General features: G+C 36.0%; 1 protein-coding gene across 1 annotated transcript; it reads right to left on the bottom strand.

The window, feature by feature from the left end:
- Nucleotides 1–14,658: 14,658 nt before the first annotated feature.
- On the bottom strand, nt 14,659–15,341 carry LOC131149279 (auxin-responsive protein IAA13-like). The gene is made up of 2 exons (XM_058099595.1): nt 15,047–15,341; nt 14,659–14,780 (listed from the first exon to the last, which is right to left on the bottom strand). Exons 1-2 carry the CDS (start codon nt 15,339–15,341, stop codon nt 14,659–14,661), a joined length of 417 nt encoding a protein of 138 aa, XP_057955578.1.
- Between the last annotated feature and the right edge of the window lie 1,013 nt (nt 15,342–16,354).

Here is a 16,354-nt window from a genome sequence, read left to right as displayed (position 1 = left end):
TGTAAAAAAGAAATTAAAAAATTACTCAATAATAAACTAATTAGAAAAAGGAAATCTCCTTGGAGCTGTGCAGCTTTCTACGTTCAGAATCAAGCTGAAATAGAAAGAGGAGCCCCAAGACTTGTTATTAATTATAAACCTTTAAATAAAGCTTTACAATGGATTAGGTACCCAATACCTAACAAAAGAGATTTACTCAACAGATTTAATACTGCCTCAATATATTCAAAATTTGATATGAAGTCAGGATTTTGGCAAATACAGATTGCTGAAGAGGATAAGTACAAAACAGCATTTACAGTATCATTTGGACATTATGAATGGAATGTAATGCCTTTTGGACTTAAAAATGCCCCTTCAGACTTCCAAAATATTATGAATGAAATTTTTAATAATTATACAAATTTCACTATTGTATACATCGACGATGTCCTTGTTTACTCTGAGTCAATAAGTCAACATTTTAAGCATTTTAACATTTTTTACAATATTGTTACGAAAAATGGTTTAGTTGTTTCTAAACCAAAAATTAAGTTATTCCAAACTAACATTAGATTTCTTGGACATAAAATTTATCAAAATAAAATCACCCCAATCCAAAAATCCTTAGAATTTGCTGACAAATTCCCGAATGAAATTACTAATAAAAATCAATTACAAAGGTTCTTAGGATGTCTAAATTACATTGCAGATTTTATTCCAAATATTAGAGTCTTAATCAAACCACTATTTAAAAGACTTAAGAAAAATCCTCCAATTTGGGATGAAGAGTGTACTCAAATTATTGTCAAAGTAAAAACTTTGGTTAAATCCTTACCATGCCTTAGTCTTCCTGACCCTGAAACCTTTATGATTGTTGAAACCGATGCCTCTAATGATGGATTCGGAGGTATCCTTAAACAAAAAATTGACTCAAAAAAAACTTTAGTCAGATTTCACTCAGGAGCTTAGTCAGGTCCTCAAGTTAATTAGTCCACCATTAAAAAAGAAATGCTTTCAATCGTTTTGTGTATTCAAAAATTTCAAGATGATTTAATTAACAAAGAATTTTTACTTCGAATTGATTGCGCTAGTGCAAAAAATATTATTGAAAAAGATGTTAAAAACCTTGTTTCAAAACAAATTTTGGCAAAATGGCAAGCAATTCTTTCAGTTTTTGATTTTTAAATTGAATTTATCCAAGGGACTTCAAACTCAATTCCAGATTTCTTAACAAGAGAATTCCTACAGGGAAGTCATGGCCAGAAGACAAACTGCAAGTAACTTTTACTCTAAAGCCTCTTCTTCAAAAGCCCCAGAAAGAATCCCTTTGACAAATAGATTTTCTCCACTTGAGAGACCTTCAAAACCTCAAGCCCCCTGTTTCAAAGATATTATGGAAGGAAAGGTGTCTTCCCCTTGACCTTCCCCATCAAAAGATTCTACAAAAGGCTACTTTACTAAAAACACTTATGAAGACGTATTTCCTGTTGAAGTCGAATGGGATGCCTCTCAACCATTCGAAGTTATCAAAAAATGCTTTTTTAGAGGATGTCATTTTGACACTCCTGACATTATCAAAGACAGAAGGTTTTACGAATTAATCCTTATTGAAACAAATTCAGTTATCATTGATCATACATATGATCTTCAAGAACCTTAGAAAATAAATTTTTCAAAATTAAAAATTATTAAAGTTATTTCTCCTTCCGCTTGGGGACAACATCCTCGAACTTCAAAAGAATTTAAAGGAGTTTTTATTCCTCAAACTTATGATTATCAAGATTACTAGAAAGCCTGATACTATGTTTTTTATGTAAGAAATTTTACTTACTCCTGGTTCGTTCATTTTGATCAAAAAATTATAAAAAATTTTTCAAAATGGTTTCTCACCTGGTTTTCTTACTTCGGTGCAGAAGCAGGTATTTTCCCAAAAGAAATTCAAAATGATTTTGAATTATTTAGAAAAAATTTTAAGCTTCCTCTTGATTATTCAAAAGGACATCTTGAAGAGACTGCTAGCCTCCTTTTCTTTTGTTCATTTTTTATGATCACCTGGATATTCTGTTGGGATTATGTTCTGGTTTCTCCAGCAGACAGTTCTTTTGGTCACTCAAAAACTTTACGAAGAATCTTCAAAATCCGTTGGCGGGATAAATTCATTATGCCAAAAGGCAAAGTTCGAGCTTGGCTCTCAAAATCTCATTGTCCAGAGATAGCTATTGTTCAAAAAGAAAAGAAAATTTTTCCTGAAGAAGACGACGCCATGTCTACAGTTTCGTGAAGAAAGTCAAGATCTTCAACAAACTCAAAATTACTCAAGATGATTGCCCAACTTAATTCGGATGATTCAGGATCCGAACCCAACTCACCAACTGCTTCAAAGTTTAGTTTACTAGGATCCGACATTGACTCCTGGTACAAATTCATCCATGACCTCGAGGAAATTTCCTCGAAAGAGGCTTGAAGATGCCTTCTTACTCAAGTTTGACAGGTTATCCTGTCGGCTTCTCAAAATCTTATCAAGATTTTTACAGCTGTCAGCCATTTGGCCCAGCTTTATTGTAAATTATAAGTGTTTTACACCTATCCACCACTTGGGGCCAGGGTTGTATTTTTTTTTTCAAGAGTCAGTATTTTATTTAAAGGTGGTGGGTTCCCACACAAATGCAGCCGTCCATATGCTGTCACCTTTATTTAAAGTATTTTGTTTTGTTGCGTCGGCTCGCATGTCCTACAAGGAATCTGTGTCTTCTAAGTGGACGATGGGGCCCAAAGAGCACCCGTACTTATTTTCCCGAACTCCAAATTATTTCAAGTCCGAGCCAGTCTGCCTATAAATAAGAAGCTTAGCTTCATTTGTTTCTCGCACCAAGTTGAGGGTTTAATTTCTCTTAGAGAAAGTCTGAGTCTTTGAGCTTCACTCAACTCTTCTCTTCTCCCATCCCTCTTAACTTCTATAAGTTCATTCTGCTTTGTAAGCTTTATCAATATTTAATACAAGTTTTTAGAAGTTCAGAATTATAGAATTATCAAATAAGTATGCTCTGCACTTGCGACTCTGTTTGATCTTGTGCATCAGAAAAATTGTTTTAATTATTCAATTGTTTTATTCTCAAAGATTGCTCAAGGGTTGTCTGTTAAGCCTGACTCGATCAGTTATTCAGACGTAATAGCCAGTCCCCCCAGCAGATTCTTAGTCATCCCTTAAATCTTGAGAAGATACTTTCAATTTATTTATGTTATTTACGATGTTTATGATCATTTTTGTTAAGTTAAATTTTTGATTTAATTTAAAAAAAAAAAAAATTTGATCTGCAAATTCTAACCGATTCAATAAAAGTCTTAATCAAAATGGATGTAGATAGACTTTTTTCTAATAATAATAATAATAATAATAATAATACTTTTTGTGCCTTGTATTCAAAAGTGAAATATTTAAAATTGCAAAAATACCTTGCACATAATAATTCACTTAGATTGTATTAACTGGGCTGCGGAATAGTATAAAAATGTATGTATTTTGAAAAATAAAATATTGCAATTATAGAACAAGTAATATTGTAAAAGTTTCTATTATTCTATCATGAAATAAAATATGATAAAATCGATATTCCAATAAATTAAACCTTTTGAAAAGTATTAAATTAATAAAACTTATAGGCTTGTGGTATGCTTTATGGATAAAATAAATTAAGAGAATTCGGAATAATTATTATTATTTTTTCTAGCTAGTTGAGAGGCTTGTTTACGAAAGTTTGCATACTTGTCATGGATGGTGGGAGTCATGGGAGTATTGATTCTTAAGAGATGGTGAAGTTATCATGTGTGACATACTTATGGGAAGACCTTGATCATATGGTAGGCATGTAATTCATGATAGTTATGGGAATACTTGCACCTTAAAAATACATAGAGTGAAAATTTTACTTTTACCAAGGAGGTGGCAGTTTTCAAATACCAAAGAAAGAAGGCAATAACATTTCAACTTTGTCTAACTTCTTTAAAGGAAGTGCAATTGTAGACACCCCATTTTTACCCAGTCCCAATATTTTTATTATTTTTATTTTCACTATTATAATCATTATTAATCATTTTCCTATATTGATATAAGTAATTTATTATTATTATTATTATTATTATTATTTCTATTGTTGTTATTTACACTATTATTATTTTTATTTTTATTTTTCACTATTATTATTATTATTAATTATTTTTCCATATTGATATAAGTAATTTATTATTATTATTATTATTATTATTATTATTATGATTTCTATTGTTGTTATTTACACTATTATTATTTTTATTTTTATTTTTATTTTTTACTATTATTTTATTATTATTATTTTCCTATATTGATATAAGTAATTTATTATTATTACTATTATTATATTATTATTATTTATTTTCCTATATTGACATAAGTAATTTATTATTATTACTATTATTATATTATTGTTATTTTCCTATAGTGTTATAGGTGGCTTATTATAATCACTATTATTTTTATTTTTATTTTTGTTTTTATTTGTTATTCTTACCACTATATTATTATTATTATTAGTATTTTTATTAACATTATTATTTGGCTATTATCATTAATTTTTATTACTCTTGCTATTATTTATTATTTTTATTCTATATTCACTTTATTATTATTACCTTATTATCATTTTTATTATTTCCTTATTACCATATTAGCAATTATACTCATATATATTATTTCCAAAAGAAAAAAAATATAATTAAAATACCATAAACCAAAAAGGAAAAGAGAGAGTTAGGGTTTCTAATTTTTTTTATAAAAGGACCATTTTCTTCTCTTCTAAGGGAGCCGGGCGTGCAGACACAGAAAAGCCAAAGAAAAAAAAAAAAAAAAAGTCTGCCGTATTCTTCTTCTTCTTCTTCTTCCGGCCACCCACAGCGCCTCCTAGCCACTGCCGCCTCAATCCTCCCTTTGCTCCTCTCTTCACCATACCCGAGCCAGAGCTCCTACATCCAGCAAGCCAGAAGTCTCCGACCACCACGAACGAGAGCTCCAGCCACCGTCCTCTGCACTATCAGAACTGCCATACCAGTTGGAAGTTTCTTGCAGCCGTGACTTCCTCCCGCTCCAGATCCTCCCTGCTGCACCGACCAACATCGGTGGCCCCTCCCGCTGCTGCTCCAGACCATCCACAGCCTCCATCCATTCCAGCTCCACCACCACCCTCGGCCACAGACACCAGACTTCCTTCCCCACGGAGCCACCCCCCAGAGCCCCCTGTTGCTGTTCGTGAGCCACGATTCTCGACGGCAATATCTCCCCGGTGAGTCCCCACTGTAAGTACCTCCCTGCCCCTCTGCTGTATATACATACACGCACATACAAATATATACATATATTGATTCAGCTTGTGTTTTATTCCATAAAGTTTAAGTTTTTTTTATTTTTTATTTTCTTTTTATTATTTTACTGCTGCATCTGTGTGTATATCCTATACAGCACACACACACACAGCAACGCACTAACACTATCACACACATGCCTGTATACATTTTTTTTTTGGATTCGTTTGGGGTTTTGACATATAAAGTTTAAAATTTTTTTTTATTGTACATTTAATTGGTGTTTTATATATGTGTATAACTAACATTAATCTATTTTTCTGCAGGATTTTTTTTTTCTACCTTTTGCAGTAATTTTAATTCAGGTTTCATATAAGTATATATATATTTGACGTCGATTTATTTCATTTTTTTTATTTATTATTTTGCAGGTTTTGTTTTTGTCATAGTATTAATTTAGGTTTAAATTTTTATTGTTTATATTGATGTATGTTAAATAATGAATATGGTTGTCTTTTATTGTAATATTTTCATTAGTGTGTGATGTTTTGGTATGCTACTCGTTATCATGTTTATATTGTTTCTATGTTCATCTAATATATATTGTGGTATTTATAGGTATTATTATGTTTACATATTATTATGTGTTTCTCTATGTATAGTTCATTAAGTTTGGCTTTATGTTTATATTATTCTTATGATGGTATGTATATCTTAGTTTGTAATTATTAGTTTATTACCATGTTATTTTAGTTCATTATTAGTTTATCTTTATTATGGTGTTTTGGTACTAATATTAGGTTATCATCCTGGTTATTGTTATTATTATTATTGTTAGTATTATTAGTTTATTATTATGGTGTTATATTGCTTTAGTTTATTATTAGTTTATCTTTATTATATTATGTTACTATTTCATTAGTTTCTCTTTATTATGATATCTTTAGTATATTAGTATGTATAACTTATTGAGAATTTTTAGTATTTTAATATATATATATAGTATAAACTTACTACAGTGTGTATTTATTATTACGTGTTATGGTACTTATTGTTATTATTTTAGTATTATTATATTGTTTTTCTATTATTAAATATTTTCAATTTTTTATTTTTATTTTATTTTATTTTATTTTATTTTTTTTTATCCTTATGATTTTATTGCGGGGGTATGAGCCTTCAGGCATCACGTACCCTAAGCTCTGAGGGAATATATATATATATATATATATATATATATATATATTATCTTTATTTATTTATTTATTTTTCACATGCATTTATAAATTCATAAAAAAAGAGTAATTTAAAGAATTATTAGATTAACTTAGGGATACTTTTAAATTAATTAGGTACCATTCGTAAGAATGGGCGCGTAGAGGGTGCTCGTACCTTCCCCTCGCGTAACCGAACTTCCGAGCCTAACTCTGGTAATATAGACCTATTTTACCCATAACGGGGTAGTCATCACGTGTTCTAACCATACTAAAGGTTAGTGGCGACTCCGACATTCCATGTTTTTCCATGAAAGTATAAAAATTATTTTAATTTCGCCGCCCGGGGCACACGCGCTCCCGGGACTTCGCGACAGCTATTATGTACTCGTTAATAGCTAAAAAAAGGGGATTTATCTTAATAGTTCATAATAGGTTGAAAGATCTCTTAACACAATTTCAAGATGTTAAGCCGAACGATTTACTAGGTTGTCTCCTTTAAAAGACATCTACATAAAATTAATCTTATTTTAGGTGTTACTCTTCTTAACAAAGCTCATATTAGAGTCTTATGAAGCAGGAAAACTTAATCAACAAAGTGGTGAACTTATTTTAGAAAGGGCATACCACGTGTCAAACTAAGAGAATACAAACACGCAAAAACATGTGAATGACTTGTTATGTTTATATGTTCCTTGTCATTTATTGTTAAATTGGTTTGGATATTTTAATAATATCGATAAAAGTGAATAGGTGATTAATCATTTGAGTATTGTTATAATCAGTTTGAAAGGTGAAATAAACATAAAGTATTTATTTCATTAAGCTATAAGTAATACATATCACTTATACATACAATTTTGTTTTGTGTAGGTTTTTTTTATTTCCCGATCACTGATCTAAATTGCAGGAAGCTCAAGCAGTGCTCCGGTGACAGTATTATTATATATAGGGGGGACATCATAACCAGATTAGATGGTGTTAGGTATAGTAGTCCGCCAGTTTGACCTACTCGAATTGGCCATAGGTGTAAATTAAATAAATTATATACGAAAATATATAAATATTTGCATATTGATCTAGATCAATATGGATTGCGGGTGACCGCAAGATATCTTTTGCGAGGGTTAAATAATATAGCCTTCTACGAGGCTGTTCCCATATATGATGATTATGGGCTACGCATTGTGTTGGACCACACTGCATCGGTGAGACATATTTAACGGTGCAATTGTATGTTGAGACCATTCCTCAAATGGGTGTAATCGTGGTTAGGCAGTCAGACGCGCCTGCAGAGCATTTGGATGAATCCGGTCAAGACATCGAACAAACATATCATCTCGATGTTAGTGTGGAGGTTCTTGGTACGTCTACTGTCAATTTTAACGAATATTTGGGATCGTCAATCGAGTCATCAACGTACGAAGCACATGTTCCTGACATGTTTCCGCAAGGAGGTTGCAAAGAGGTCCCAAGTGCGGGACCAGCATCGTTGTTCGCCATTGCGAACGACGCATTGGACGAGGGCATGAACATTATGAACGATGTTCATCTTGAAGATGAAGACATGCACGAGTAGGAAATGGCTGAAGGGTTAAATGATGTCCCCGATGATGTGAACTTACCCCACCGTGACACGGATGACGCAACGTTTGACGCCCAATTCATTGTCCAGCTTCCGATGTACGGTCATATTGACCTAGATGCTGCAGATTTAATTGCGGTGGATGAGCTTCCTATACGCGTGACTCCTTGGGATGAATCCTCTTAGTTGAGTAAGGGAATGCTCTTTGGATCGAAGGATCAGCTGATCGCCGCAATGCGAATATATCACACTCGCACCCACCATAACTTCCACGTCGTGTGATCTACCCCAGATTTATGGGTTGTTAGGTGTAAGGACCATGATTGTGTGCCATGTATTGGATGACACACTGTTTATTCAAAATCACCCAATATGCTGGTCCGTACACATGTCTGAATGAACTTATGTCACAGGACCATAACCAAACCACGTCGTCCCTCATTGCTGGGGAGATAGTGCATATGATAAGGGGAGATGCATCGACGTCGATCGCTACATTGAAAGAGTTCATAGATCGTCGATTCGGCTATTCAATCTCTTCTAAGAAGGTTTGGTTGGGCAAACAGAAGGCAATTGCCCAAATATTCGGCGATTGGGAGAAATCCTATGAAACGTTACAAAAGTGGATGGAAGCGATGTGCGCGTACAATCCTGGGACTATAGTCAGGTGGAGGTGGACTCCTGTTCCAGGTAGCGAGAACAGTGCAACCTTTGTATCTGTATTTTGGTCATTCGCAGCATCTATTTAGGGTTTTCGTCACTGCCCTCCCGTTATATGTGTGGACAGGACACACTTGTACAGTAAGTACAAGGGCAAACTCCTTATTGCGACATGCCCAGATGCAAATAGGCAAACATTTCCCCTTGTATTCACTATTGTGTAAGAGGAAAGCCTCAACACATGGAATTGGTTTCTGTGTTGTCAGCGTTCCATTACCGACAGAGGCGACATTTGCCTCATATCAGATCGGAATCCAGGGATTATCGCCGCAGTGCAGCACAATCCTGATTGGCAATCACCACGTGCAAACCACCGATTCTGCCTTTGACATGTGGTGAGCAACTTTAATATGACAGTGTAGAGTGTCAATCTGAAGCGAATGGCTGAGCGAGCGGGAAGGGAGCATCAAGTGAGAAAATTTGACATATGGATGGAGAGGATATTCGATGAGGGTGGAGAGCCAGTCAAGTCATTCTTTAATCAGATCCCTCCTCATATGTGGACTTAGTGCCACGATGGTGGAAAGAGGTATGGGAACATGAACACTAACCTAGTTGAATGTTTCAACACCATCCTAAAAGGATGTCGTAGCCTTTCCATAATGGCCCTTGTGCAACTAACATTTTATCGCGTTGCACATTATTTCAATAGCCGACGAGAGGCTGCTCGTAACGCAATATCTGGAGGAAATACGTTGACTCCGCATATATTGCTAGCAATGGAAAGAAGGAAGCTGAAGGCGACTGAACATTGAGTCACGACGTTTAATTGGCCTAGAGGTACTTTTAGCATCACGACCGCGCAGTTGGGACCCCATAAAGGAAACAATGTCTAAGTTTTGAGCATCCAGAGGTGCGAATGCTCCTGCGAGAAGTGGTAATCTTTACACTATCCCTGCTCCCACCTTCTCGACATCTCTGCCAAGACACGGCTAAATGCAAGCCAGTATGTTGGGCCATATTGGAGCACCGTCGAGCACTATGCGACATATACTGCATATTTTCATCTAATTATGCATTAGGCATATTGGCCAGCTTCCTCGTTGCCGAATTTGTAGGAAAATCCTGCATAGGCTCTACATAAAGATCGGCCTAGGAGCTCACGTATACACAATGAGATGGACGCCCGGGAAGGTAGGAAAAATATCACGTGTAGCATATGTCGTCAAGAAGGACATAAGCGCACGAGATGTCCGAGAACGACACAACCTGGGGATGCAGCTGGACCTTCGCACTGACCTATGACTTATAGGTTAAATGACGTGTCCTACACATTTAATTTCCATAAGAGGGACGAAACAATGATTATGGGTGCTGCCACATGTCAACCATAAGATAAAAGCATGCTAAGGGATACTACCACATTTCCAAACATCTTTGTGCCATACTACTTCTATCTCTTTGTTTCACACACATTCCATATGTAATGAATGAAGAAATTTGTCTATTCGTAGCCCCATAATTTCAACAAGTTTTCAGCTGTCATACTACTTCCTCCTTCTAAACAAGGTGATTTTTAAGATCAACCATTTTTTTTTTCCATAGTTGGGAAGCATCATGCTTAGCCTATACATCCCAAAACGGTGAGTCTTTAAAATAAGTCAGCTGCATCCATTTAGGCCAAGATTTCGGATATTGGGCTTGGGTAAGGAGAGCTTTATTCCTAGATTCGAAATCTAAGATCCCCAGGTTGCCTTCCTTTTTCGGTGAACACATCTCCTTCCATGCTATCGATTGCCTTGGAACAATTCAGTCACTCTCTTCATCAAAAGGGAATAGTGCATCTTGAGAGAAAAAGCTAGGTGGGATATTTTTAGTTGTACACATCTAGGATGAAACCTGAGATTTTCGTTCAGTTCCACTCTAGAAAACAACTGTGACAGATACTCAAGTCTGATTATTTTTATGTTGACGCTTTAACTATGCTGTTTTGTTTATAGGATCGAGCCAGGGCTGTTCAATCCCAGTGTACTGACTATAGCCGATCATCACTGGTCCAGTCGGGCGTGGACCGATTCGAATGCTGACGTGCTATATTGCCAAGGGGGCACTCAGAGCGTACACGAGAGGATAGGTGCGGACCCCCACATTGTTGATTGGATACAAGACACGAGCTTTTATGGGATATATCAGATTGGCCATATCCAATTGGATTGGCATCTCGTGACCGCCTTGGTGGAGGGATAGAGGCCAGAGACACACATGTTCCACTTACTGCATGAGGAAGCGACTATCACCCTACAGGATGTGGCGGTATTGTTTGGGCTGCCGATTGATGGGATGCCCGTTACTGGTCGTACTGCTGGACCAGTACAGGAGGGAGGCGCCGGTCAGGGGGGAGCACTCCGCCGCATGTGCGAGAGATTGTTAGAAGTGGTGCCTTCAGATGGTGAGCTTGTTGGTGCCCGCATTCGCATCCAGTTTCTCAAGGGCAAGATGTTTCGCCAGCTTCCGGCAGCTTTCAATGATCACATAGTAGCGTGCCACGCACATGCCCACATGCTATGATTAATATGTGGGACGCTGTTCTGCGACCTCTCGGGGAGTTACGGGCGCTTGATGTTCCTTCCACTCCTCACGAATCGAGTAGAGATACGATAGTACAGTTGGGACTCTGCGACATTAGCGTGGCGATACCGGGATATGTGCCGCGTTGCTGACGTTTCCCACTCCCAGATCGGAGGAGCACTCTGCTTATTACATGTTTGGGTGTGGGAGAGATTCACGTCGTTAGCTCCTATGCGCCGTGGTCTCTGGCGTCTTATTCAGAGGGACTAGGACAAACGCCCGATTGACCCAGCTCCACTCGCATGGAGGTTAGTAACTCCACTTACAATTCATTCCTTGTATGAGTGCTACAAATACTGAGTCGTAGTACATACTAGACGTTACACCTTTTTTACTTATGTTTTATTTTGTACAGGTCGAGGGATCAATTGTTGGAGCCTAATGTACCGCAACATACGTTGCCCTGGTACAGATTCGAGCTGGACATGCACTGGGAGCATGAGGTAGTCTCGATCATGTGTATTGACCATATTTTGCATACTTTACAGATATCCCTACCCACCTCTTACATTTACCATATGTTTATGCGCATTTTGTATAGGTGCCATACACGGATGACATTTTAGCCGACCTACCGACTGATTATGTAGTTGGGTTCGACCTCTGGGTTGCATGAGTGTCACTCATATGTTTTCATATTATCGAGTGGCATCTCCTAGACCGAGTGATGCGTCAGTTTGGCTTTCGACAGGGCATCCCAGATCGCTTATTTACTTCGGGGGTCGATGTACGTGGGGACGACCTACACGAGATTGATGGTCGTGGTTGGGGGAACACGGATTGGGTTGCCAAGCACGCGATGTATGTGAGTATGTGGGGACATAGGCGGGACTACATTGTACAGGGAGTGGAGGCGGACAACCCGATGAGTCTGGAGTATCCGTATTACACGTGGTACAGGTCGATCATACGTCGCTTCGTAAATAGGACTGTGGAGGTTTACATGAGCCTCGTACGAATACTCGAACGCATACCTAATTTGTTACCATTTACATTAACAGCTCAATGTCGTAACCACTACTTTTCGTATGCTGCAGGCTAATGTATTATACCAGGTCGACGTACTATCATTAGACCCCGCTATGAGCGATTTAGCGAGAGCAGGTTTGGACATAGTCTACGAGGATGGGCGACGGATCCCTACCCCACACCGGGCCCCGACACCACGAGGAGGTCGAGCAGCTACCTCCAGTCGTCTGTCGAGTCCGACCTTCTCGCCGCTTGTTGTACATGTGGAGTACGTATTCGGGTCGTCTGCACCGTATGCCCGATCGACAACCGCTGATATTGCGGGCCCCTCTAGTAAACCGATGGATTATCGAACTGACTCTGCCGCAACCCCGTCGATGTCGTACCTACTAGACGACCCTCTTGAAGCGGAGGAGGTGGACGCACCCACGTTGCCACCTCAGACTCGTCCAAAGACTACATATGACATAGCTCCCTATCTGCTTCACGTGGAGATAGATTATCTAGTACCTATGGGCGGAGACGACGGACATGTAGCGTATCGACGTGACCGGACGCCAAATGCGGACGAGCAGCCAGGTAATGGCAGACGCAGACGACAGCCACCCCGACACTAGAGACAACCTCCCTGCGGCACCAAGTAGGCGATGATCGTCGTATTATTTCACTTCTACAGCATGTATATGTTCATTCTTTGATTTGTATATCATGTATATGTTCATTTGTACATCATATATATGTTCAGAACTTCATTTGTACATAATGTATTTGTTTATTACTTCATTTGTACATAATGTATTTATTCATTACTTCATTTGTACATCATGTATTTGTTCATTACTTCATTTGTACATAATGTATTTGTTCTTGATTCTAAAAGTATAGAGGACTCATATGTAAAGTGCCAAGCATGTTAATTTGTTCATTTGAAGAATGTTTTCTTTGCACAGGTGCGTGGATGGATATGCTCAATTTGTAAACAGGACTCTACCGAAATTATTATAGTATTTTGATAGGTTGAATGTATACGAAACTTGTGAATGTAACGTTGTGGACATACTAGTATCAATTGTATTTAAAGAATGTTTTCTTTGCACAGGTGTGTGGATGGATATGCTCAATTTGTAAACAGGATTCTGTCGAAATTATTATAGTATTTTGATAGGTTGAATGTATACAAAACTTGTGAATGTAACGTTGTGAACATACTGGTATTAATTGTATTTAAAGAATGTTTTCTTTGCACGGGTGCGTGGATGGATATGCTCAATCTGTAAACAGGACTCTGCCGAAATTATTATGGTATTTTGATAGGTTGAATGTATATGAAACTTGTGAATGTAACATTGTGAACATATTGGTATCAATTGTATTTGAAGAATATTTTCTTTGCACAGGTGCATGGATGGATATGCTTAATTTTTTAAGAGGACTTTGTCGAAAATTTTTTAGTATTTTGATAGGTTGAATGTGTACGAAACTGGTGAATTGAATTTTTATATGCTCAATCTTCTTAGAAGATATATTACTTTTGTAATAGAGCTCCTAAGTATAAAACTAAATTGATTTTTTGAAACCTTAGCTTCTAACCTTAATGCTAGTTTTTACCGCAGTTCCATTCCATGAGTCATAAACGTAATTGCAGAGTAATTAGTACAATTGTAAATATATTCTTTATTTTTGTTTATAGGTATTAAAGTGTTTTCCTCTATTTGTTTGATATTTTCTTGATTTTTATATCTGTGTTAAGTAAATTAGTTAAAATATAATTTCGTATCATCTAGGCATTTCCAAACTTTGATGTCTTCATAATTAATAATCTTAGGTACCAAGTCCATTAGCTTCCGATGTCTTCATGATTCTAAGTCTCTTCACTGTGTTGAGAAACATCCTATACACAAACCAACAAACATTTACCATCTAAATTTTCAAATACAATATTGTCTTTTCCAACGACATAGGCCTCCGCCTGTCCAAAGTACCTAGGAACTTGAATGAAACAGGCCTTAAAAGCATGGTCCAAAATGTTTAATATTACGTTACTAGTAGTGGAGCTACTGCTCCTACACCTTAAAATGTTGCTCGAAATAGACCAACTACTCTTCCACAAGGCTTGTCTTGTCATTTGATGGGATGCCATTTAGGGCTTAGTAGTGCATATACAAACATCAGTAATAAATATGTGCATATATACACACAAAGACTCATTCACAATAATATATATATACATAAAGTATAAATATATTGCACTAGTATAATCATTTAAAACGAAATGAAAGGTGCATACTCTCAAGGAACATCTCGTATGAACATCAAGTCCCCCTCCTTATCTTCATAAGTGAGCACAAATTCGGATGATCCATTTAAAAGCTTGGTGACCTTTCTTGATTGCTCACTCTCTCCACTCGAACCTAGTTATACAAACATAATTACATTTTAAAATTAGAAAGGAATTATCTATGCAACTCATTACTGTCCTAGTCCTACTAATTTGACCTTGATTATCAAAATGTTTATGTCATCTTAAACCACTTGGTTCTAAAATTTAGTCATTAGATTGAGGTGTAACAATGATTTAACAATAGTTTCACATCAAAATATTTAAGATTGAATTTATAGAAAATAAGTAAATTATACATTACTGATAAAAAATATAAAAAAGAAAGATTATACTCACGAATGGAAGTGATGCCCGTGGTTGGATTAGCGAACATGTCCTCCTGTGCTTGGGCTAAAGTTGCATATATAGAAGAAGCATTTAGATCCACTTTCCTCTCTATTGACAATCCATCCATGTTAACCTTAACAAACCCAAGATGTCCTTTTTCCATAGCAACAATATTGTTCTTATTGCTACCATTGTACACTATTTTCTTTGAAGTTTGTTTCAATTTATCATTCTCGTATGTCTCATCTTCTTTAAAGTTCAGAGTCTTTACCTGGTTAGCCAAGTTGTTCATCCTATAAGCCATATAGGTGGTTTCCTTACCTGGTTAGCCAAGCAAGCTGTCCATCCTATAAGTCATATAGACGGTCATCCCATAACCTGACTGCTCCCAAGGAACCAAATTAATTATAGTAATGACTAATGAGTAATATATTAGTTGACACATGGAGGGACAAAATAATGGAGGCAGTCATGATCCCAATCCTTTAACAATCCAAATTAATGGAGGCATATCCTAATCTTTTAGTTATCCTCATGATCAACATTTTATTCTCTACACTTCATTATTCCAATTTTCTCAGTAATTTAAAAAAAAAAAAACGATTAACCTTTAACAAAAGAAAATTGAAACACTCATATCAGCAAAATAAAAATGGCGTTAGAATTTATAGAGAAAATGGTGGAACAAAAGCAGAGAGAAAGAGAGAGGATAATAAAGGAATAAACACAAAATACGAAATGCCAGAAATGCGAAAATTAAAATCTTAACTTCATCAAAAGAAACAGTATGGTAAAGTGATGGATCATCGGCTCTCTTTGTGTTAAAGATAGGGATAACAAATAGAACATGTCAATATTTAAATATTTGCTACTCAATAAAATATATAAAGATTTTTCTATTTAATTAAGTATAATTAGTATATATTTATAGTATATGACTGTTATATTAATTTTTTTTTACCATTCAAAGCAACTGAAATTCCCTCCTATTTGAACTGTGCCCAATTCAAAGACTTCCAAAGTAATTCAACTGAATCAAAGCAAAAAGGAATTGTAAAAGCGGAAAAAAAAAAGTGGAGCAAAAATAATAATTGATTATTTGAAAAGATTGAAGTTAGTTTAAGGGAAAAGAAATTGATGTCTCTTAGGTCCCGTACAAAATTTAGAAAATAATTAATAGGGAAGTAAAATAAAATATGAAAAAAATTACTGTCCAGTAGTCATTATTTTGAACATTGTTAAAACATTTTTTATTTTTAAGGAATTCATTATTAGCGATTCATTTTTAACTTCGATCTCATCTAATTCTCCATCCCC

Source organism: Malania oleifera, chromosome 1 (assembly GCF_029873635.1).
Source record: "Malania oleifera isolate guangnan ecotype guangnan chromosome 1, ASM2987363v1, whole genome shotgun sequence".
NCBI lineage: Eukaryota > Viridiplantae > Streptophyta > Magnoliopsida > Santalales > Ximeniaceae > Malania > Malania oleifera.
The sequence above is the reverse complement of the archived record's forward strand: the minus strand, read 5'-3'. Positions and strand labels throughout refer to the sequence as shown.